General features: G+C 45.3%; 11 protein-coding genes across 11 annotated transcripts; 7 read left to right on the top strand and 4 right to left on the bottom strand.

Moving 5' to 3' along the window:
- Positions 1 to 2,376: 2,376 nt before the first annotated feature.
- On the bottom strand, positions 2,377 to 2,808 carry N7469_000182 (MAPEG family protein; the record flags this gene model as incomplete). The annotated part of the gene is made up of 1 exon (XM_056639102.1): positions 2,377 to 2,808. One exon carries the CDS (start codon positions 2,806 to 2,808, stop codon positions 2,377 to 2,379), a length of 432 nt encoding a protein of 143 aa, XP_056504859.1.
- A 1,162-nt stretch (positions 2,809 to 3,970) lies between these two features.
- On the top strand, positions 3,971 to 5,635 carry N7469_000181 (uncharacterized protein; the record flags this gene model as incomplete). Its single annotated transcript, XM_056639101.1, has 1 exon — positions 3,971 to 5,635. The coding sequence occupies one exon, from the start codon at positions 3,971 to 3,973 to the stop codon at positions 5,633 to 5,635; it is 1,665 nt and encodes a 554-aa protein (XP_056504858.1).
- Positions 5,636 to 6,792: 1,157 nt separating this feature from the next.
- Positions 6,793 to 7,232, top strand: N7469_000180 (uncharacterized protein; the record flags this gene model as incomplete). Its single annotated transcript, XM_056639100.1, has 2 exons — positions 6,793 to 7,111; positions 7,165 to 7,232. The coding sequence occupies 2 exons, from the start codon at positions 6,793 to 6,795 to the stop codon at positions 7,230 to 7,232; spliced, it is 387 nt and encodes a 128-aa protein (XP_056504857.1).
- A 1,514-nt stretch (positions 7,233 to 8,746) lies between these two features.
- Positions 8,747 to 10,373, top strand: N7469_000179 (uncharacterized protein; the record flags this gene model as incomplete). Its single annotated transcript, XM_056639099.1, has 3 exons — positions 8,747 to 8,906; positions 8,960 to 9,673; positions 9,733 to 10,373. Coding segments are annotated over 3 exons (1,515 nt in total), but the record flags the coding sequence as incomplete, so codon positions are not given.
- Positions 10,374 to 12,946: 2,573 nt separating this feature from the next.
- N7469_000178 (sugar porter family MFS transporter) lies at positions 12,947 to 14,607 on the top strand (the record flags this gene model as incomplete). The annotated part of the gene is made up of 2 exons (XM_056639098.1): positions 12,947 to 13,154; positions 13,244 to 14,607. 2 exons carry the CDS (start codon positions 12,947 to 12,949, stop codon positions 14,605 to 14,607), a joined length of 1,572 nt encoding a protein of 523 aa, XP_056504855.1.
- A 577-nt stretch (positions 14,608 to 15,184) lies between these two features.
- N7469_000177 (uncharacterized protein) lies at positions 15,185 to 16,042 on the top strand (the record flags this gene model as incomplete). The annotated part of the gene is made up of 3 exons (XM_056639097.1): positions 15,185 to 15,293; positions 15,374 to 15,559; positions 15,624 to 16,042. The coding sequence occupies 3 exons, from the start codon at positions 15,185 to 15,187 to the stop codon at positions 16,040 to 16,042; spliced, it is 714 nt and encodes a 237-aa protein (XP_056504854.1).
- Positions 16,043 to 16,090: 48 nt separating this feature from the next.
- On the top strand, positions 16,091 to 16,484 carry N7469_000176 (Oxoglutarate/iron-dependent dioxygenase; the record flags this gene model as incomplete). The annotated part of the gene is given in 2 exon segments (XM_056639096.1): positions 16,091 to 16,184; positions 16,195 to 16,484. The coding sequence occupies 2 exon segments, from the start codon at positions 16,091 to 16,093 to the stop codon at positions 16,482 to 16,484; spliced, it is 384 nt and encodes a 127-aa protein (XP_056504853.1).
- Positions 16,485 to 16,633: 149 nt separating this feature from the next.
- N7469_000175 (fungal specific transcription factor domain-containing protein) lies at positions 16,634 to 18,784 on the bottom strand (the record flags this gene model as incomplete). Its single annotated transcript, XM_056639095.1, has 6 exons — positions 16,634 to 17,122; positions 17,181 to 17,246; positions 17,306 to 17,544; positions 17,601 to 18,086; positions 18,142 to 18,205; positions 18,257 to 18,784. The coding sequence occupies 6 exons, from the start codon at positions 18,782 to 18,784 to the stop codon at positions 16,634 to 16,636; spliced, it is 1,872 nt and encodes a 623-aa protein (XP_056504852.1).
- Positions 18,785 to 19,263: 479 nt separating this feature from the next.
- N7469_000174 (SDR family NAD(P)-dependent oxidoreductase) lies at positions 19,264 to 20,082 on the bottom strand (the record flags this gene model as incomplete). The annotated part of the gene is made up of 1 exon (XM_056639094.1): positions 19,264 to 20,082. One exon carries the CDS (start codon positions 20,080 to 20,082, stop codon positions 19,264 to 19,266), a length of 819 nt encoding a protein of 272 aa, XP_056504851.1.
- Positions 20,083 to 21,712: 1,630 nt separating this feature from the next.
- On the top strand, positions 21,713 to 22,084 carry N7469_000173 (biliverdin-producing heme oxygenase; the record flags this gene model as incomplete). The annotated part of the gene is made up of 1 exon (XM_056639093.1): positions 21,713 to 22,084. One exon carries the CDS (start codon positions 21,713 to 21,715, stop codon positions 22,082 to 22,084), a length of 372 nt encoding a protein of 123 aa, XP_056504850.1.
- Positions 22,085 to 22,391: 307 nt separating this feature from the next.
- On the bottom strand, positions 22,392 to 22,827 carry N7469_000172 (CVNH domain-containing protein; the record flags this gene model as incomplete). Its single annotated transcript, XM_056639092.1, has 3 exons — positions 22,392 to 22,432; positions 22,488 to 22,603; positions 22,655 to 22,827. The coding sequence occupies 3 exons, from the start codon at positions 22,825 to 22,827 to the stop codon at positions 22,392 to 22,394; spliced, it is 330 nt and encodes a 109-aa protein (XP_056504849.1).
- Positions 22,828 to 23,688: the final 861 nt, after the last annotated feature.

The following is a 23,688-nucleotide window of genomic DNA, read 5'->3' as shown; positions in this document are numbered from 1 at the left end:
ACATACTCAGTGAGTCTCGAGCATCAAAATAGTAAGAAATAAGCTCGATGCCGGATTCAGCCGAAATGAATATCACCATTGAGCACTTTTAGCGAAACAAATTACCCAATCCGGAAGGGTGGCGAATATCACAATCAACATCCCGGTCATGTGAGAAGATTATTGGGCCTCAGAACGCCAGCAAAGCAGTGAATCCATGGTTCCGGATGATACATTCGGCAAGCCGGAAGGATGGGTACCTTCCGGTATATCGAAGAATGCCGAATTCTGCGAGAAGGTACAGTTCTTCTTTATAGAACTTGTACATTTCATATTATTCTCGACCCTCTCCCCGGATGATATTTCAGGATTGTAAACTGCCAAGACTAGTTGATATCTATATTATACAATAGATCGTATAATAACAGCCATCTAGACTGCTGTGCAGCCATAGAAAAATCCAATGGGGGACATGATAAACTCAAGATAGGTACTATAGAGGGGAGATATTCTGCAGTAAACAGCAGCCAACCACAGTAAATGATTATGGGTAAAGTAGGGCTGCAATACCCAGCCACTGACTCATTTCCCAAGTAGGAAGCGGTTTATACTTCTCGCTTGCTGCTACCTTCGTCAATTCCTGATTGCTGAGAGTATAAATCCCCTCGTCCTCTCCTTTCTTCTCTTCTCCTCCTACCACATCTTCGCATCTCCACCACTTCACTCCTTCACCATCAGCTTGCCGACTCGACTCACAAACAACCTTGACCAGTTCGACTTCAATTACCTCGACCTCACTTCTGCTTCGACTATCTCGCCAAGGATCACTCCAACTTCGATAACTTAGACTTCACCTCAACCTTCACTATTTCGACCTCGATTACTTCAACCGCGGCCAACTCGATACTCGACACTCGAATCGAACGCATACGCGGATTGGACAAGTCGGACTCGACAACTTCTCCTTCCACAGACTCATCCAGTTATTACGGACGACAAAATTCTCCGCTAGACGCGAGTCTAAGGGGGGCCTCGGGCTGACGGTGTCCCCAACGCTTGTGCTGCGACACATTGGTAGTAAGTTCTCAAGCCTTGGCTTGCTACTTCGACCCGAACAATGGGGCACGAAGATTCTCGCGGGCATCTGACTGGGGTGTGGCTCTGGGGGGTTCTTTCATGGGTCTGGCCGCTTGATGATTAATCCGTTCAGGGAATTGCTTGTTCATCCAGCGTTGGATTAGCTACCCAACAGCTGCATGAATGGGGAATCAACCTTGCGAAACGTGTTAAACCCTCTCGGAGGGCTGCGCACGCTCAACGGGGGCGCACGAGAATGGTATGAAAGTGGTTCAGTTTCCCTAGTGTTAATGAAATTTATCTTGTTATATCTCAGCTTCAATCGTAGTCATCCATCACGTACCACTCAACGGTAATTTGTCCTGCTCAAGCATCGCAAGCAATCTTTTCGTAGAACTTCAACTCTCCGTCAATACCATCGGCGCTTGTCACCCAGCGCCCACTATATGGAATAGTGAATCTGAAGCTGAAGGCTGATTAGAAATTCTCAGGCTGACACAAGCGGGCTAGTCAAGATGTCTTCTTCACGATCTTCACTCGTTAAAAAGCTCAGCCAGACTTGAATATTCCATGGAACAATCTTGGCTGACAGGAGAAAAGCGTCCATCCTTCTCGACTTTATTCTTCTCCGCACGAGTTTCATCTGCGGCCCTCAAATCTGCAATTGTAATACCCATGAGTCAACGTGATGGGCTGGCCAGCAGAGACGTTGCTCGAATATGAGGTACTTGGGGATCGATATCTTGTTCTTATGGTCTCTGAGTCGTGTGCCGAAGGCTCGAATGCCTAGTTCAAGCTTCATTGATGTACAATGGCGAGCATTCAGAATCTAACTTTCACAGAATTTAGCATAGCCAGGGCCGTCGTTATAGATGTCTGTTTCACTCGACTTCAGCTGATATACTCCAGTGTCGAAGCACGTTAGATACCATGAGCCCATGCCATTCAACACTTTCATTATGGTGTACACATGGATCTGCCATGTGGACTGCGATCTCGAGATCGCGTGCTGGAAGAAAATACACAGTTGGCCGACTCTTACCCTGCATCGGTAAAAGGTCTCTACAGATTATGAGAGATGAGTGGTTTTCTGACATTTCTATGATATACACAGTGATATTGCTCCTCTGAATCACTTCAAACATATCCCTCCATATGATGGCTGCTCCCTGATGGACGCCTCAGAAATGCACCGCCGATCCATAGCTACCAACAACCGCTTTCCATTATTCGAGGTCATCATCCAAGGACATTTCTGGATCTTCACATGCATTTCTTCTCCGTTCGCTGGAAGTCTGCCCACTCCTCCATCCAACACGATTAAAAAACGAGAAGCGCCGCCCGAGCTGTCATAATACCCAACAAGCATGACGAAAATGCAAACAACGAGAAGCGAAGCATCAATTTGTTCTCAGTCGCGTGGACAAGACTATGCACAATTCGAGTCCCGGTATATGCCCACGCGAGAAGGGCATCTATATCATCACTTTGTCCCGCGCGCGCGACCGCCAGCGTAAGAGCAATGGCATAGAACTGCGTCGGTTGCTCCATCAAATGATTATAATTATCTCTCTTCCAACGAGCAGTGGGTGGTGTCTGGGCCTCGAGTTGGCTTTTCGTTGTCGTGTTATCGACCTTCAATTTCTTGATGATCGGGATGTTAACGGCGTACATCCAGATTTCCATCGCCAGCGTCCACCCATTGAGGACGATTATAGGTCCTAATAGACCAGATGCAGGGACATTCAGCATATTTGCTTCGAATATGATATTAGAGGATGATTATGTTCGAAGAGGGTCGTTTGGTGCTGGAATCCCTTCATATAGCTGTCTCTTTTGCTGGCTAGGCAGAGGTATTATGAGCTCGTATTATTCCACCTTGGAGCTCGCGCTCGGTCTTTGCTTCGCCGATTGGGAGTCATATCATTGCGGGGCAAGGGACGAAATAGCCAGTCAGCAGTGATGATGGCTTTGGACTAACTCTTTGTGTGTATGCCAAGTCGGTGGGTCTCTGGACGAGCCCCGAGAGTCCGCGAGCATTGCTGCTTAGCCCGAAGAGAAGCGAAAGAACCCTTTTGTGCGAGCATTGAAGATTGGGAATAGTCGAACTTCTGATTGTCTGCTGCACACAGGGCCAGGTGGCTCTCATGAATGAGCTTGCCAGAGAAATATCCAGAAATTTCCACGTATGAGGCCTTGACTACAAATAGTGATCATTGTTTTGCAGGTAAATTGCTGCACTATACTCGTGGGTCAATACAAAATGACTGTACATTCAAAGTCATCACCTATTGCATGCTCTATCTGGTCTGAGATATGAGATCGAGTGGAATATCGGGCAGTGGAGGCATTTTCTTTCTCAATTCGTGGTTTCCGATTAGCCTAAATGTGCCGGTATAAACTAATGAAGTCTGCAGAACTGCAAGCTGGGGAAATGCGGGGTTTCTCCGCAATTCTACTCTGTTTCTTTTGGTTTGGATCTTATTCTACTAAGAGATTGCATGGGAAGAATCGATGGTCAACTCGGAGTCGTCCTTGAACAGTATATCTTGATACATATCACCCAGTCAAGATCCATCTTTCCTTCAATGGTGGATTAAGATGCACATTGGAACATTTTGATATCATCAACAAAGAACAAAGACCAGCCATATTCAATAAAAAATGGTATTTTATCCGAAAGCGGGGTCTATGCAGGTTGCTATGATTTAATGTGACGCCGGTACTCTCGCGGTCCTAGACTGAACTTGAACTTCCCAGGGTGATGGCTGCAGGCACCTAACTGGTATAAAGCTATCGATTCTGTCAGTTGGAACTGTTTGGTATATTTCAAAAGCATCATTCGAATATTATGATTATGCATAGATTAGTTGCGTCGTGCATATCATTGTTGATATTACTCCTCACACCTTCCATGGCCAAGCACAATTCCAGCTACCAAAACCCTATCCTACCAGGCTGGCACTCAGACCCTTCGTGTACTAGAGTTGACGATGTCTTTTTCTGCGTGACCTCTACTTTTGATGTTTTCCCAGGTCTACCAATTTACGCGTCAAAGGACCTTCTCGACTGGAAACTCGTCAGTCATGCGTGGAATCGCGAGAGCCAGCTTCCCGGGTACAGTGCGGGAACTGAAGGGCAGCAACTGGGGCATTACGCAGCAACAATTCGCTACCACGATGGGATATTCTACGTGATATGTGTTTATCTTGGCGCACCGGCGGAGACTGGTGTTCTTTACACTTCGAAAAATCCTTATGATGACTCTGCCTGGAGCGATCCGGTCATTTTTAATGCATCTTCTATTGATCCTGACCTGTTCTGGGACGATAATGGAAAGGTTTATACTGTGTTGTCGGGTATAACTCTTCAGGAAATTGATGTCAAGACCGGCGATCTTAGTGATCCTATCAATATATGGAATGGTACCGGGGCTGTCTACCCGGAAGGGCCTCATCTCTACAAGAAAGATGGATTCTACTACCTTCTCATCGCCGAAGGGGGTACAGAACTGAACCATTCGATATCGATTGCCAGATCAACCAATATCAAGGGTCCATACGAATCATACGCGAAGAATCCGATATTGACAAATCGGAATACGGATGAATATTTCCAGACGGTTGGACATGGTGATCTCTTCCAAGACACTAATGGTAATTGGTGGGGGACTGGGCTTGCAACCAGAGGTGGTCCATCTTGGAAAATTTATCCCATGGGCCGTGAGACCGTTCTCTTTCCAGTCACTTGGGAAAAGGGTCAGTGGCCGATCCTTGGGCCTGTGAAGGGGCGTATGACAGGATGGGCCTTGCCACCACGAACGAGAAAATTACCCGGAGAAGGCCCGTTCAACTCCGACCCTGATGTGTATGATTTCAAAGCCGGGTCAGAAATTCCGCGGAATCTACTTTACTTCAGAGTACCACGAGAAGGCAGCTTCTCAGTGACACGGAATGGACTTCGTATTATCCCGAGCAGGGGCAACTTGACAGGCATTCCTGGAAACGATGATCTAAGTGGACAAAAGGGTCTTGGGTTCATCGGCCGTCGGCAAACTGATACTTATTTCACTTATTCAGTCGACATGGACTTCAATCCGAAACGCGTCGGCCAAGAGGCTGGGGTCACTGTTTTTCTGACCCAAATGAATCACATCGATTTGGGTATTGTTCTCCTGAATTCACCTCGTCAAGATGAACCACCACGATTGTATTTCCGGTTCAGGACCGAAGCGAGTATCGTGGATAATTTACCTGCCGTATATTTACCACCTGAACCAGTCAAGGCCATTCCATTTCCGCATTCCTGGGTAGGTGAAAAAATTAGACTCCAGATTAACACGATAAATGAGACCCATTACGGATTCTCTGCGATGCCATCAAATCGTCCACACGCAGCCATTGAGATCGGGTCCGCTTCTGCACAATTGGTGAGCGGAGGTACTGGTACATTTGTTGGAAGCTTGGTTGGTGCCTATGCTACTTGCAACGGTTCTGAGGCTGGGTCCGATTGTCCGCAAGGGGGAGATGTTTATGTTGACCGATGGAGATACAACGGACACGGGCAGGTCATTGAGTAAATGTATAGATGAGGATCTAGAAACTGAAGAGTGGTGAATTTATTTGACAGGGCAATCTACTTTGTTTTACTTGAAATAGGTAATTAAAGGATCTTTCAAAGGTTGCTCTTTAATGTCTCCTCAAAGTTAAAGTTTCCTTCTGATCCTCTTGACCAGCAATCGGGTGAATTTCGAATTTGCAGAAGACAAAGAGGACTTTGTTTGAGGATCATGAGTAATGATAAGTCTCGGGAAAATGGATAAGTCCTTCGAGTCCCTAGAGATCGTTTCGGCTTCAATTCATGCTTGAAAATCAATATTTGGTAGGCACCAGTGGGTATAGTAAATGTAGCGGGAAGCATGTATCCAATTGAAAGCCAGGTGACGGCGCTGAAGAATCGGACATTAGGTGGGAGCTTGAAAAAGCGGCCACACCAGTGGGTATAGTACAATTGATACCATTCTTGTTTTCGCCCTTGTAGGGATGGCTGAGATCACACTCGCACTGGCTGACGTGAGTCGGAAATAAACTCCAGCAGTGGCTTTCAATTTGCCAGCTCTCTTTTCCTAGGGGGACGGACGTAACTGAGGTATCATCCGCAGGGCTGGGCGGAATGTTGAAGAGATTCTTGAGCTCTTGGCATACGCAACCCCGAAAAGGCTAGCTCCGAATTATAACTGACCTATTGAGTGTTTTCAACTATTGTAATCCTTCAAAGGTCTTGAATTAATGCAGATTTGATGTTGATCAAAGCCCGCAGTTTGATTCTCGTGATTCGGCGGAGTGGAGATGAATCTCAGGTGGTATTACAAGATGAACCAAGATCTCATGGTTACATTGAAGGGCATCAAGAAAGAATTTATTCATGCCATCAGAACCTTAATTCTCCGCGGGGAATACTCGGAGAGGAAGAAACAAACCGAGTGAAGTCATCGGGCTGGGAGGATGCCCCCGGGTTTCAGGCTTGGTTGGAATCCATCTTGACAGCGGCTATGATGCATTTGGTTTCATATCCCCGCATAATAGTAGAATTATGATGAAACACATGTATGTAGGGCGAATTTATTGGAGGCCCTTCATGAAGACCCTTCATATATAAGATGATGCCTGTGTATCAAAGTTGCTCATAGCGGAAACCATCACATAAACCACCTGAGGTTCGAATATTACCTACAAAATGCATCTTTTCAAAACACTCTTCCTGAGCTTCTTATTCGTCGTTCAAATCCCAGCGGCAGCAGTTTCAAAACATACAATGCTCGTACATTGCTTGAATAAAGAACTGGACAGCATGAATACCGAACATCAACTCAGTCCCGATAACTTGGAAAAGTTGAAGCGAGTCATGGATAAGAAGATCATGCAAATGTCCTTCGATAATCCAACGAGCGCAGAGCAAAGAAAGAGACCTGGTGCAGCAGAGATGGCTCGCAAGGCAATGCCAGGGGTTTCTCGCGAGACGATTGATACCATGCTTGACAGCCTCGGGCAATCAAGTAGGCATTGCGCAAATGATATACAATCGACAATATAACTTCCCTATTAAAAGGTAGCGACATTTCCCAACGGCCTCGGAAAGTGCGACTCGATAAATGTAACACGCGAAAGATGATTTGAATGTTCATGCTTTGTGTTTGAAAGCTAGCCCTTTGTTTTTTTTTTGATTTGATTTTGATTTTGATTTTTTTCTTTTTTTTGAGTTCATAATTCCATGCTGAGATATTTTTCGAACCTCTGATGTTTATCCTACATAAGATTTGTTAAAATATAAATGGATGTGAAGCAGGCCACCCGTCCTAGTAATGAGGACACCATATCGAGTTGATGACATGATGTACATTAGTAGAGTATCGGTTACCAGTGACTCTTTCGGTTCAAACTAGAGTTACAGGACCTCCATGGCTGAAAGCTTACTGAGAGACATGCCAATGCTTTAATAAAATGCGTGAAGATTGTAATTAACTAGTCCAGTGGTTCGAATAGCATGTACCGGAATAAACTGAATACGCCAACAGGCTCAAAGTTCAAGTTTGAACCTGCGAGTCCTATGACACGAAATCCTCCTGACGTGGGGACGTCATAAGAAAATATACATCTTCAACGAGGATCACCATATAAACTTAGATTATGAGTGCGGAAGACCAGGTGTGTTATATTAGCAGATCTTGGATTAACTCTCCCCGAAGTCCTATAATTAATACATGAGTCATGAGCTATTTGATTCAGGTTTATCTTACCTCATTTTCCGTCAATAGCTCACATTTCAGGCGAGCTTGGAGATTACTTGGGTGCATCCCTAGGAGATTTTACCCCGGCCCGAGCACTAAGGGATAAAGACTGTAAAAAAACTTATCATGATGAGATCATAATATATCATTCTCATCGTACAAGCTAATAAATATGGACCCCAATCAGAGAATTATGACCTTCTCTGGCAGGCAGAGATGCAACTATATGAAACTATCTCCAGCTAAGGCTCAGTACATACGACCATAGGGTGTGGAGAACAGGGCTTCCCGTCCGCTCAGCCGTACTTAAGCCACACGCCGGCAGGTTAGTAGTATGGTGGGTGACCACATGCGAATCCTTGCTGTTGTATGTTTTTTTTGCTTTTGTACATTTTGATCATCAATTCCTTAATTTTTACGCGCCCCGTTGAGTGGTGTGGATTGTAAGTCGGATACACGAGGGGATATGCTCTCGTGGCGGCCACCGCGGAGAAAAAAACATATCTTCCGGGCCCAAATGAATGGGATTTTTGAAGCAGCTGATCTTTAGGTATACACATTTCTAGTCTCATTGGCCGGAAAGTATATTCGTAATCACAAGGCCGCGTGGTAATTCCTCTACATGAGCTTTCTGAAATTCCCTGTATTTAGCTAGCAAAGTCCTTGCATATCGTCATCCCGGAGCTCTTAAGTTTCCTGACATTTTGGTACAAGCTCTTAAAAGTCATCCTTGTGATTCGTTAGGTGAAATATCTCCCTACATTCCAGCTCCTACACTGCATCACCATGACTCGAGCTGGCAAGATCTGCAGGAGCTATGGCCAAGAATGTAGATGTCTAAAATTGTCCGATGAAATGTCCGCCAGCTTATAAAATAGAATAAGGTAGGCTTATTGCCTAGAAATTAAGATTTCGCCGTCTATCAGCTCCGAAAAGATGGCATCGACTCAAACTAATAAAGGGCTGCGGCAGTTGAACGTTGGGATTGTGTTGATGCTATCCGCATCAGCTACCGCGGGATATAATGCTAGCCAGATCAACAGCCTGCTCGTGCTACCAGAATGTGAGAGCTTGGAGCCAGCAGAGATACATGATTTCAATACTAATTAGAGATAGTTTCTGTCTTTCTGTCCGGACTCGATTCCAATAAGAAAGGTCTCATCATTGCCGCCGTTTCGTTAGGTTCATTCCTCACCTTTATACCTGCCTCTTATATTGCGGATCGAATGGGTCGCCGAGCATGTGTTAGTATTGGAGCTTTGCTAGTTATAATCGCAGCCATAGTACAAGCTGCTGTCACAAACCACTGGGCTTTCTTTGGTGCTCGGATTGTTACTGGAATGGGAGTTGGTGTCTCACAAACAGCAGCGCCGCTTTTAATTGCAGAGTCCGCACATCCACGCCAGAGAAGAACACTTACAGGGTTATATAATGCCGTTTGGTTCTGTGGTTCAATCACCTCTGCTGCGGTTGCTTTCTCGACATTACCTATACCAAATAGCTGGTCGTGGCGAGTTCCTTGCCTAATGCAAATTCTTTATCCAACTTTACAACTAGTGGCACTTTGCATCATCCCCGAAAGTCCAAGATGGCTAGTTTCTAAGGGCCGAAAAGGACAAGCCTTGGCAATGCTCACGAGATATCATGGAAATGGAGATCGGGAAGATATTGTGGTACAGGAACAGTATGATCAGATCTGCAGCAGCATCAACGCCGAAGTGGATTCGAAATCTGCCTCTAAATGGAGCGCCTTTTTGAAGACCAAAGGAGATGCACATCGACTCGCAATTTGTATTCTTCTGGGTTTCATGCAGGAATGGACTGGAAATGGTAAGAATCAGTTCTCATCAACTCCCTCAACGAACATATGTCTAATGTGAAAAATTTAGGCATTATATCTTATTATCTCGGACCCATCCTAGACTCCGTCGGGATCAAGAAAGCTGCCCATCAATCCGCCGTCAATCTATCTCTGCAAATCTGGAATTTGGTATTCGCCGTGGGTGGTGCCAGTGCATCTGACCGATATGGACGACGTGTTCTCTGGTTGAGTGCGACTACATTAATGATGATATTCCTGGCAACCGTCACTCTAATGACTGGTCTCTTCGCGGAGCTTCACATCATTGAAGCGGGTATTGCTACTGTTCCTATGCTTTTCCTCTTCTGCGGATCTTATGACTTCGCATATATGCCCCTTTTCATCGCCTATCCAGCGGAAATCCTACCATTCCAGCTTCGAGCTAAAGGTCTCGCGATTACCCTCACGGTCGACTCACTCGCCTGCTTCTTCAACCAATACGTCAACCCCGTCGCGTTTTCAGTTCTTCACTGGCGGTACTTCTCGCTGTACTTGGGTTGCCTCGCCTTTTTTATGGCAGCCGTGTACTTCTTATTCCCCGAGACACAAGATAGGACTCTGGAAGAGGTTGCTCGGATCTTTGATAATAAGGATATCCCTTCTGCAGAGTCATCTGATGATGAAAAGCGCATTGGCGCCGTGCCATACACCCCGAAGAATGAATTCTAGGTAAGCATGGATCTAGGCGTATACGAATGGACACAGTGATGTTACATATCATTTACCAGTGCTTTATTTGAGTATTTATTTTGATCGTTCATGTTTTAGACAGCATTTAATCTCACTGAACAGAGCCGCTTGCCGTGTATCATAATGCAAGCGGCTTCAAGTTATCTCCGAACAACCTTTGAAGTATTTTACAAGTGCAGTGTACCTGGAACCCTGGGGATGAGAATAATGAGCAATAGAACCTCGCCAGTCGCAATCTCCCGAGCAGACGTCGAGGCTCATGAATTTAATACTGTGACCATGGCATTGCAATGCTCGTGAATACCTGAATATTGGCAAATTGAGTCTCAACCCTAACCTCGGCTTTTTCTGTCACGAAGATATCTCGTCGTACAGGTCTAGAACAACGGCCCATATTGACAAATGGGACCTGTGAAGCGATATCCGGCCTTCCGATGGCTTGTAAGTTTCAGGAGCGGAGGATTTAAAGAGACAAAACGTAAGGGAATTGGTATTTTCAATTCCATTATATAGCAGATATTCAAAAATGTAGTCTTCAAGTACACAATCGACTATATTTTACCTAAACGCTGCATATCGAAGCTTCTTCTAGTCATATCATTCCGGCGATGCCGGAACTAAGGCAGTCTGTTTGACCGGGGATGCGACACCCGAGGCCGGAGCTTGGGCTGAGTGTTACGCTTCGTCGCAGCTCGCTTGGGCCAGTCTACTCCACTGCGTTCCCGTGGGTCATGGCCAAGCGGGGGAAGTCGGAGAAGGCAAAAGATTGGGCCTTGCACGCGTGGCCAGGAGATTTATAGTCTCGAGATGATCGACTTTGAAAGGAATGAAAACTGTCCCTAAGTTGAGAGTCAAGCTTCTTTTCGAAACTCATCCTAAATGTCTAAATCTCGCGTCGGTAATGGAAGTGGGACTTTGTAAGGTTACAGCCGCCACTGTGAACCTAGAAATTAGATCTGCCAAGGCGAAATGAAATGCCCGTGCGAGTCGAGGCTCAAGCGCGGATTGGATTGAGTTGTGCATTGTACGTGCATCAGCAAGCGAGCTATGTCAAGAGCAGATATTTGAGACATATACAAGTCCGTAACAAGATCTTTAATAAGATATTGATATTGTAATTTCCCGAGACTGTGAAGAAATAGCAGAGTTTCTCTATCATCGCCAGATCTGGGGGCTCCCCATATGGAGTATTTGGTGGCAAGTAATCCACTTAAAGAGTCACACGGAGAGAGTGTTGCCACATCAGGATCGATTCCAGCCCATTTCTAGTCCCATTCCATGCGAATAAAATGATAAAATCGAGCTGAGGAGCATGACTTTCGATTATTTATATTCGAAGGTAGTCAGATTATCCTTGTGCACCTCAAACGTAGAAATACGCGGTCGCAACTCAAATTGGCACGGGCCCAACGTTGTCACATTGCCCTAGTTTCTCGGCAAATCAATCATTTGAGTCAAAAGTTAGAAGAATGTTCAGATTTAGAATAATCATGGTCTTCCATAGACCCTTGAATCTTTCAATTAATATCCATGATACCCCGGACTTCTTGCCTTGAACCTCCTCCATCCCGGCCAACGCCCCTTACCGCCGATACCGCTACTCGCAATTCCCCGGCATTTGTGATACTTTCCGCTAAACACGTGGATGGCGGCAGGGATATGACCTTTCCAAGAACTATGAGCAAACCTAGTTTGACAACTGCCGTATAGATGAGGTTTTTCGTTAGGTAATTGTACGTTAGTAATGTTGAAAGTATAGTTAGGGCATACGTTTGATATGCATAAGTTTAATTAAAGAATGGGCTGGTGCATACAATCAATTGAGATTGTATTCACACTGACACCGAGGCAATGGAGTGCTGTTGCAGTGTTGGCCATGACATCAAGAAACCCGCGTGGATTTTATAGAGCCATAAGAAGGACAAGAAAAGTACGATCAGCGTTTCCACACCTACATGGATTCGATCATATCACCCCGGATTTCATTTCATGTCCACATTCTTTCCCATTTCTCTCTCCATTCGATCTGTTACCAACAAATCTGGGCGTAGACCCATCGGGACCCCGTAAACCAAGCCCCTAATGCAACTCCCCAATGCTCTTTTGGGATAATAAAGAGAAACACGAGAAGCACGAGCAGCCTAAGCTGCACAAACAGCCACTACCCCGGACTCTACCCCGTATACCATCCTCTTTTGAGGCCGGGATGGGGCGACCCGGGGCCTGAAAAAGGTCATTCTTGTGATATTCTACCGAGGTCGGTCGCCTCCCGCCGCCTCCACAGTTGGAATTGTGGGGAAAAATGCATCAAGTCGGCACTGTCGTCGATCACCGGGGACCGGCGAGCACCGAAACTGCATCCTCGTACTTAGTGTTAAGTTCGCGCAACACTCTAACGCTTGGCATATCGCGATCTCCAACCTTCTTTATGATATAACAGAGGATTCTGGCAACAACGGTGGTTCATCTTGAATAGTTTATTTCATTATCACTCCACTTTCAAAAACTTCCAATTCTATTGACCCAGTTTGCCGGAATTGCCAATCGCTATCATGGGGAAACCATTCATGGGCTTCCGGGGTAATTCCCTTCTCAGAGCCGCAGTATGGCTGGTTGTTTGCCCGACATTTACTTGTTATGGATATAATATGAGTGTGGCCGGTGGTCTCTTGACGCTAGATGCGTTTAATCGCCAATTTCCACAAATGGACACGATTAACACTACGGGTGCTACTCAGCATGAAAATTCGACTATTCAAGGTTGGTGCACGACTCTATACTCCCATCGAGGTGTATATGATATCGCGGAATTTTTATTGGGATTTCCTCTAACGGACGATACTCAATAGGCACGGTTATCGCATTGTACACTGTCGGTGGTATCTTTGGTGCTCTCTCTTGCGTATATCTGGGCGATCTTCTTGGACGACGAAAAGTTATCTTTTTCACCAATCTTATTACTATCATCGGCGCGGTTCTTATGGCTTCGGCTTTCCACTTTGCTCACTTTATCGTTTCTCGACTTGTTCTTGGTCTGGGTATCGGTGGATACGTTGCCACTGTACCTGTATGGCAATCGGAAATCTCCCCTGCACACAAGCGAGGCTCGAATGTTGTGACGGATGGTATCTTCGTCGGTGCTGGTGTTACACTCGCCCTGTGGATTGACTTCGGCTTGTTCTTTGTTGAGGATAGCTCTGTTTCATGGCGATTCCCTCTTGCTTTCCAGATTGTGATGTCGCTGGTGGCCCTTATCAGCATTGTTTTCCTTCCCGAATCTCCTCGCTGGCTTATCAAGGCTGGACGTCGTGATGAAGCCCGACAAGTTCTTGCTGCGTTGATGGATGTCGATGAGGATGCTCCTACAGTCGAAGACAGCATTGTGTCCATCGAGACAGCTCTTCTTGTCTGCGGTTCCTCTACTTGGAAAGATATGTTCACAAATGGAAAGCAGCGTCTCTTTCACCGAGCCTATCTCGCCGCTACTGGCCAGATGTTCCAGCAAATGTGTGGTGTTAATCTGATCACCTACTACGCGACTACTATCTTCCAACAATACCTCGAAATGGACGCCGTCCGCTCTCGCATTCTCGCTGCTGCAATGGGTCTGATGCAGCCATTTGGCGGCTATCTTGCCTACTACACCATCGATCGTCTTGGTCGCCGACCTCTGATGCTCTGGAGTGCCGGTGCTATGGCCATCTGTATGGCTCTCCTAGCTGGCTGCACCTCAGACCCAGCAAAGGACAAGACAGGTGCCCTCGTCGTCGCTGTGATTGCCCTATACTGCTTCCAGTTCATCTTCACCGTCGGCTACTCCGGCCTTACCTTCCTCTACGCCGCTGAGATGGCACCTCTTCAGATTCGTGCGACCGTTAGCGCTGTGGCCACTGCTACCGTCTGGGCCTTTAACTTCCTGCTGGCAGAAGTTACTCCGGTCGGATTTGCTTCGATTGGAAGCCGTTACTATATTGTGTTCGCCGTCGTCAACGCCGCTATTGTGCCTTCTGTCTACTTCTTCTTCCCCGAGACCAAGGGTCGTTCCCTCGAGGAGATCGACGAGATCTTCGCCCAGTCAAATAGCATCTTCGACCCACCACGCGTTGCTCGTCGTATGCTTCGACTCCAGACTACTGAGGCCGTTGGCGGTTCCGAGAGTGGCGAGAATACTGGCTCTAATGACGATGAAGTCAAACCAGAGCTTAAAGCATAAACTATATGAGATATGATATATTGATCGAACTGGTTCGAAACGCTCACATCGAGTGATTATTACTTTTTCAATTTCTTTTGTTCTGAATATTTGAGGGCTATGAGTTTAACCCGAGGTTCCTTCGGCAATGGGCACATTCCCAGGCACAGGCCACTCGAAGGAAAGCCGGACTAAACCGAGACGAGACTGCAAACTGAGAAGTAGTGGATGAATTGTACATAGGAAGCATTGCGACAGATCTAGGAGCATACAATACCCAACAGAGATCTATTTTGGAGACTATCCTATTCTTTTTACCTTTTCAATTCTCGAATATCGTACAAAGTAGATTCCGTAGCATCCTATCTTATGGGGCCAAGTGCCACAGTGGGTCTGCCATGGGATTCTTTATCGATGGGTATGATAATTAGATAATGCTTTGACACAGCTGCATTGGAAAGATCCACTTGAAGTTTAAGCCTCGGCCGCGGGTTTAAGAATTTCCTAGAGAAAAGCATTGCGATTGATAGACCCGCGGCCGAGAAGATGGACGAGTACTGGATGAAGCGGTATATAGTTGACGAGATTGACTGCATAAATGAAGTTGAGTATAGGGTTGAAAATTGCAATCTACCAAATACATTTACACAATCCACAACATTCCAACAAAATGCAGTCCGAGCAGCCTCCAGTCATCGATTTTAGTCGTAAGTGTAGATGGGTGATTCATTTGCCTTATCTCCAAGTTTCTAGGTCCCCACTGACAATTGGTATTTATAATATGCAGCATTTTACGGTTCCAATGAATCAAAAAGAGTGTTGCTCATAGATCAAATTCGACAAGCTTGCGAACGTTTCGGATTCTTTCAGCTGATCAATCATGATGTCCCCGTAGAGCTTCAACATCAGGTTATCGATAAATGTAAAGAACTTTTCAAGTTACCTCTTGAAATAAAAGAGAAATATGCAAAAGGTAAGGCATTTACTTAAACAACAGTTTAAAGAAGTGGACTTTCTAATTTGCCGAAACCCGCCAGATATCGGAGGGTACAACCGAGGATACGAGTGCCTCAGGTCGCAAAATTTCGAGAAACAGGGTAAAGGAGACTTTAAAGAGGGATATTATATGGGCAAGGATCTTTCACTAGATGATCAATATGTGATCGATAAAAGATTCGGTCAAGGGCCTAACAAATATCCCGCGGAACTCCGCGACCCGAAGGAATTCCAGCGTGTGATGGACGAGTACCATGAAGTAATGACCAAATTAGCAAAAAATTTACTTCAAGTCCTGGCATGCACGTTGAACCTTCCGACGAACTATTTCGACGATTTCTGCGACCATCCGGTGGCCGCCCTTCGGCTGCTGCACTATCCACCGCAGGACCCAGCCACTACCGAGGTGGAGAAAGGCAAGTTACTATACCCAAGGCCTTATGGTTTGAACTTTGACTAAGACATGACTATAGGCATTGGTGCTCATACGGACTTCGGAGCAGTGACAATGTTGCTTCAAGATGAGACAGGTGGTCTTCAAGTTTGGGATAACCATTCCTCAGAATGGGTAGATGTGACTCCGATTGCCGGAGCTTACGTTCGTAAATCTAGGGAACATGATGATGCGATGGACGAATGATCGATATTTGTCAAATCTGCATCGAGTTATTAATAAAGGTGGCCATGAACGGTTCAGTGTGCCATTCTTCTTTTCCGGAAACCCGAACTATACCGTTGAATGTTTGCCTAGTTGTGCAGATCCGCAGATGGGAGCCAAATATCCTCCAGTCATGGTTCATGACTGGATGAGCGGGAGATTTGCGGATACGTATGGATCTTCAGAGGGTAAGGCATTCGGAGACTCTCCGTCAAGAAGTTGTTGCTGGTATGGATGGAAATAGGATTTGACGGGGTGTTTTGATACGACGATCATTGGAAATGAGCGACTGAGACATCTGTAGATCATTTCTATTCTATAATCGACGGAAATTAGATGTTTGATGAAGTGGAAGAAACAAAATGATAATATTGAATTATTGGATCATGGCATTCACATGTCAAATGCATTCAAGATATCCTCCCATGCTAAGTGATCCCCCAGAAGGAAGTCTGCCATTTGCGAAGAGAGCGGATCGGATGGCGACTCTTTGGAGATACTCTCTCCTTGTTCTTTCTCAGTAGCCTCCACTCGAGAGATAATTTCTTCTAAAGAAAATTGCTGTCGAGAGCCTTCTTTAATCGCCTTATTTGTATCCAACATGCTCTCAATTAGCCCAATACCCCTTTTCGCAATGCTGCTCTTATCCCGGTTCAATTGTAAGAACTGCAAGCTCTTCAAAGCTAGATCCTGAATTTGTTGAGTGTCAAATATCTGCCCATCTTCGTTTTTCGCGAATATCAATTCGAATAAAAGCCATAGTGCTGCTGTCAAGACTTGGGCATTTACGGTCCACAAGTTGCTGACGGTGTATGTGTATTCATTATCAGGAAGCGCAAGAAAGTTTGTAAGGTATCGACACATAAGAGGAAGACACGAAACCTATACCATAATTATTTAGTTCTGTGAAGCTTGCATATATCGCAGAGTACTAAATCACCTTCGTGTACGCAAACCACGGGTCCTTCAAGCTCAATATCTGAAAATGGCGATGGATCGAGTAGAACTGGCAAGAGTATTTCAGCGAATATCCAAGCTATTTCTTTCCTTGGCATTGACACTAACTTTGTGTGCAATTGAGAGTAATAGTATGGTCCTCTGCTGGAGAATATATCCCGGTATCCCACTAGTCTTGTGTCCGTTGGATTTGAAGAATGGCGGCATCTCCTCGACCAAATTTTTGAGTTCACCATCTGCCCGCAGGACTTCTGCATAGAGCCTTTTTCGATCATTCTCATCTCTGTCGTCTTTTTCATCTAATCGGCGGCACATTTTGTCTTGAAGATCCCAAATGATCACCGCCGCTATAGCAAAGAACCGTTAATGAGGTACTTGAAACATTGGTCTGGCAGGTCAATACCTCGATTCAAGATGGAAGTATAACTGCCTTGAGTATAATGATGTTGACTTTGGTCAGCAATGTCTCCCGAGGGACTCATTGCTAAATTTTGGTCCACGCAGTTCTTCGGCATCGGTGTGTCGAATTGTGAAGGGTGGATGTTGTAGGTATTGTTGTAGGGGATCTGTAGCCAATCTTGTCGAACCAAAAACCACCATGCTCTTTTAGAAACTTCGCGCTCAATTAAGAGCCGTTGTTTCGTATCTGTGTCGTTGCACTGGAGGATTTTTGACGGCGTTTGGGTATCTAGTCGATGAAGACCGAGACATTGCGCGATTCGGCTTGCACTTGCAAGTAACACGGAGATCCGATCTGATTGTCCGATGTTATGTCCAATATAAATCAAGAGACAAATGGCCTGAACGCTGTAAATGCTGTGATTTTTCATAAAGTCTGCCGTATTCAGAGTATCGATAGTCTTCTGATAGCATAGAAGTGATAGTTCAACTTTAGTCTGAGTCAACATGACAGGACCTCGTGGATTCAAACCCAAATAACTCACCCCCTGTAGTGGTATGAATCTCCATGTCCTGCAGCTTTGATGAATGGATGTGATATAGGGTGACCTGTCTCTTTGTTAGTCAGTTCGTATCGAGTAACAGAATGGCTGTATGCACCGCAAGCATGGCATAATACAAAGCAAGCCGCATTTGATGGCGAGACAAAGGGCTTTCAAACATCTCCTTGCATTGCTGACGAAAGGTGGGCATATGAACGACGTTATGCACCCATGCAATATTATCCTCGTGATAAATCATCATCTCGTCAACTTGTGTTTTCGTAAAAATCAGATCAATTGGCTGAGAAGTATTCCCATCTTCATTTTGCTGCTGATGATCGAGTTGTACTACACTGAGAATATTCTGTCGGCTCAATGCCAGAAACTCCAATGTCACAGCAGCATCTTGAGAAACCGTCTCCAGTATCTTGTGCTCATCTTGAGGCGTGGCAGTCTCAGTCATGCCTTCGGATTTGGCCGATAGTGCACTTGGTAAGGACGGAGTATCCACTTCATCCAACTCGTTTCGTGGCTGATAATCAATGTTCCCAGATCTAGCCGCAACGCTTGAGCCGGCCACTTTTTGTTGGATCATGTTATCCGCGACATTCGAGAAACCGCTATCAGTCCGCGTTCTCTCGGTCATACTTTGACGAAGTCGACATTGAGACTCAATTCCTCTCTCAATACAGGCAAGGCAAGGGATTCGCTTCGAGCAGCGCAACTTTCTTCTAGAGCATTCAGTGCACGAATAGGATGGACGCTGTCTCTTGATCGGAGTTCTCGACATCCGAGCACCGCCTGAAGATTTCATCTTGGCTTCTGCTCCAGTTGGTTCAGAAAAGGTCATTACATGTGAGCTATTTCAGTTCTAAAACGACAACCAGACATAATTTCAAAGCTTTGATATAACGGCCAACTCCGAGATGCGGGGAGAAACTAAATCTGATAGGAAGTCGGCTTATCAATTAACGTAATCAAACGCCGAACGGGCGCATCAGCCAATGCTATTTTGAGTATCGTTGTGAGCTTCGATGTAGCACTGTTTGAAATTTTGGGTAAATGACATGACTTGCAATTCAGGTTCTACTGCTAAACTATCCTTTTCAATCTTTTCGTCCTGAATCAAGGGTCACTGACCCATCCGCCATCTACAACATACGTGCTTCCTGTAACTCCGCTTGCTTCATCACTTCCTAAGAAGACAATAACCTTTGCAACATCCTCCGGAACAAGATCACGTTGCAGACTCTGGTTTTGAAAGACTTCGGCGCGATACTCAGGCGTCAGAACATCTTTTTTCTGCCTCTCCGTCGCAATGGCACCAGGCATAACACTATTTATTCTGATATTGAATGCCCCAACCTCTTTACTTTGAACACGTGTAAGACCCATTATTGCAGCTTTACAAGCGCCATATACTGGCGAGCCCGCAGCAGGTATACGCCAGGTGATAGATCCCAGATTCACAATACTACCTGCCCCGACGCTCTTCATACCAGGGATAATGGCCTGGGAAAGAAAAAACACATGCCTAAGATTCGTATTGACGTTGAAATCCCATGTCTCTGGTGTGACACTCTCCGTGTTAAGCCTTGCGCCTTTGCCAGTTGCTGCTGCATTGTTGATCAGTATGTGTACAGGTCCATGTTCTGCTAATATCTTGGTGGCAGTGGACTGTAGTTCGGCAAGATTGGACAAGTCACAAAAGTAGTAAATTGGCACTTTGATCGAAGGTCCTCCTCGCGAATCGGTCTGTCCCCTTCTAGCGGACACATTTTCGATGGTTCTCTGGGCTGATTCTTTGGAAATATCCAGGAAAATGACTTGGCTTCCTTGCAAAGCAAAAAGCTCAACGGTTGCGGCACCGATTCCTTCGGCACCGCCAGTGATAAGAACCGTCTTGTCACACAGACTGGGATAGATGGCAGGTGCTGTCGTCATATTGGCTTTTAGGAGGGGAAGAGGGATGTAGTTGTAGACGAGAAATTGGACCGATGATCAGATGTAACGGCAATTTGAAGCGGGGTGGCATTCCTAATTTATAAAAAGCCGATGCGGAGAAATAAATTACTTATTCAGCTTTGAGTATATCTTTCCGACTCGGAAAATGTGCTTTGATCCCTCCGATATGCTATGAATAATTGATATCAAGTTGTTGTTACGCAGAGTAAAAGACAACGTTTTACTCAACCGGGATTTACTTCGAGAAAAGAAAAGAAAAGAAAAACTACCTCAATTATTCTGTTCTCTCATAAACTCGACCAAAATGAATCCCAAACAAAAAAATCTCTCCGATCCATCATTGCAGGATATTGCCCAAATTTTGGCATCGTTTCGCACTGTAAATTATACCTCGTGGTCGGTCGTGGTCGGCCACATTGTCGACTGTCCCGATATCCACGAACCGCCATTCTACGTACCTAACTTGTGAAGGTCTTTCCGGAGTGAAATTCATTACAAATATCGAGAGGACAGCCAAATCTCTGTCCTCAACCCTGCTTCTATAATTTACGTGGGTCTATGAAGTGCCTCTTAGTTTTCCCTTACGGATCCGAAGCGCCTGCCCAGGCGCTAATGAGTATGTTACCTACCATAGAGTCTCACACCCAGGTGGATGTGAGACTATAACATGCTCATTGCTTCAATGTCTCTCCACAGATTTCAATCAATTTCTTGATGTTAAGTTCATAGATAAAAACAATGATTGTTGCCGTGTTAAAAAACGATTCGATCCCTGAATATATATCATGAGTCTACTGGTATAGGTAAAACGGCTTACTGTAAGTTCGGGTGTAAGCCAATTATACACAACACCCGTTGAGACTACCCCATTTCAAATTATTGTAATCTTTCCAGTTACTTGACTGGAAGTAGACGTGATAAAGCTCTTCAGTAGTTCCTAACTCTTAAGATATTCATCTTCATGATATACTTCATTCCGTGCCTCGGCCTACTCGGACAAACAAAAATGCGGAACCGAAAACCTGCTTGAATCCGCTTTTCCCGACGGAATTTTATTATCGACTGCCATGCAATCACCCATATGCATTGCCCAGAGATAGTCAGGTCGGATAGACCTGCTTGATGGGAAAGTGGCTAGACCGAAGAGATGGCTGCAGATGATCTCCTGGGGAAGCTTCGTCTAGCAATAAAGTAAATGCACGCGCCTAACTTTTTTATACCGCCACCATTCTGACTGGATACTAGAGAACCCCACGCAGCTATACACCGACTAAATTTATCGCGGATTGCATTGTGTCTGCCTCCTCGAGCCCACGATCCTTCATTATATACCCTTGGAATTTCACGATATGCCGAGCTATATTTTGGATTAGAAGAAGCATGGATATCATGCATTGGCGATCCTACGGATTGGATCTGTGAATGGACGGATGAAATTACCTCCAACGCGACAAATTTTAGTCATGAAGAACGAATACGAAATTTGCTACGCCTGCTTTACATGCCGGAGCTTCCTCGGACGAGATTTCTTCAAGCTGATCTTTCCCTATTACGATCAATGGACCCTCACGATCAGCGTTTGCCCCGATCAGGGGGATATGAAATCGAAATGAAGAACGATATTTACCAACGCATTATGAAAAAGCCCCATCTACTGGTTGCCTATACATGGATCATGTATTCTGCCATTCTATTCGGTGGGCGCGAAATCTGCGCTCAGCTTCGGAAGGCTGGACCGGAATTTTGGGGTTTATCGGTTGCAGATCTTACATCCGGTCGAACACCACCTCCATTGTCATTTTGGAAGATAGATGACTATATGACCGTTAGAACAAAGTTTCGTGAACGAGTTCTCAAAGCCGATGCTTTGTTAACGTCTCAGGAGAGACGGGAGATTCTCGATGAATCGGGAGAGATATTTCACAAGTTCAAATTAATGACCACTAGCTTAGACGAAGATACGAAGAATCTTAATATCTAATTTAATATCTCATTTACATATTGGCTTTCCTTTTGACACCACACTTAGTCTTACAACGTCTATTGAAATGGAATTACGGGACGTGTGCGGTATTTGTTGAATTCATTGTAACCTTCTAACGTTGGAAGCATACAGTTAGACATGGTATAATCGTAAAAGAGCGTGTTCACATAAGCAAAAGTATCCCGATTCCAGTTATTTTACCCTCCATTTATAATATGAGATATATTGTATATCATTTATGATTTCCCATCGAAGCCTTGGAACCAGCCAACGACAGTGTCATCGTACACTAGTATCGTATAATCTAGCAGCCAAGCTCGCCGTGGTTGTTGCTGATGCATTTGTCTTTCGATGATCAGCTTCAGTTACTCAGCCATGAAATTCAATGATAACGACTTACTCAAATCAATGTTCGCACGAACATATGGGTGGCCCTCCTTGACATTGCGGCACATGCACTCCAATTCAGTGTGGCCCCGGAGACTGCAGTGAATGCAAGATGCGGAAAGTTCACCACTGGTACTTTGTTAGTATTGTGTGTGCCCGAGAATTGATATTTTAACTGACTTCTTTCCACACTTCAGTCCTCCCTTGTTGTTTTTGATGCAGCGGTTGAGGTCAAGCGTGCTAGTTCTATATTGGCCATGCTCGTTTTCACGGCAGTCCGCACGAATTTGAGTTCCTCGTCCTTCAATGTTTTGGCAGGTGTCGGCGAATTTGGAAGCCCCTGATACCGCCATGGTGAACAGGGGCAGCAGAGCAAGGCACTTCATGAAGAATTGCATTATGGGAAAGAGTATTAGGTTGTTGGGCTTGTATAGGATATTTTTTCGTTGATGAACAATCCAATCGAAGGAAAAAGCTCATATTTATAATTCTCAATGCGAGGCATGCCGACCAGCGGCAGGCGTCCCGGTGGTTTCTCTCGGAGACCTACTATGACATACAACAAGAAATCCTGATGATCTTATGCGCGGCATAGTAAGGGACCAGAGAGCTCTCAATGCTCCTTGCTTAGATCTGTGATGCAAAAGACTTCATTCCACCGACTCCGAGAACTGATATCATTGTGCATGGATATTTGAGATGGTGACATGACTTGGATGGAATAATAAGCGGCCAGCCACATCCTTCTAATACCAGAAATTGACGAAGACCACCTAGCGAGAACCATTTGCCGTGCTGGTTAATTATTCTCTTTGATTCAGGAGTGAAAACTTCGAGGTGGGAAAATTAGGTCTGCACTTAAGCAAGATATACAAGCGCGGTTTGGCTTTACGAGATGGAGTGCATATCGTGGTCAAAATATCTTACTCAATTGCCTCAACAGATACAAGGTATCAGGAACAATACCCATTCTCCACTCATACTATTCCAGTCACTGAGGAGGATAGCGGTGAATTCCAGGTCAGGTAGCTATAGATCGACTGTACGTTAGGCAGATCATCCATTCTGCAAGGGACGTTGGACCCGCTCTATATCTGTGGGTTATAGCCAATAATCACTGCATCTTTTCGGCAATAGCACGAGCCCTGTGAAATAAAAGCTGGTGCACGGGGTAGATTAAACCAATAAGCGTTTTTGAATCGCCTACATCGTGG

This window comes from Penicillium citrinum, assembly GCF_028827155.1.
Source record: "Penicillium citrinum strain IBT 23319 chromosome Unknown utg000001l:1.0-4955037.0:1.0-4956770.0, whole genome shotgun sequence".
Lineage (NCBI taxonomy): Eukaryota > Fungi > Ascomycota > Eurotiomycetes > Eurotiales > Aspergillaceae > Penicillium > Penicillium citrinum.
The sequence above is the reverse complement of the archived record's forward strand: the minus strand, read 5'-3'. Positions and strand labels throughout refer to the sequence as shown.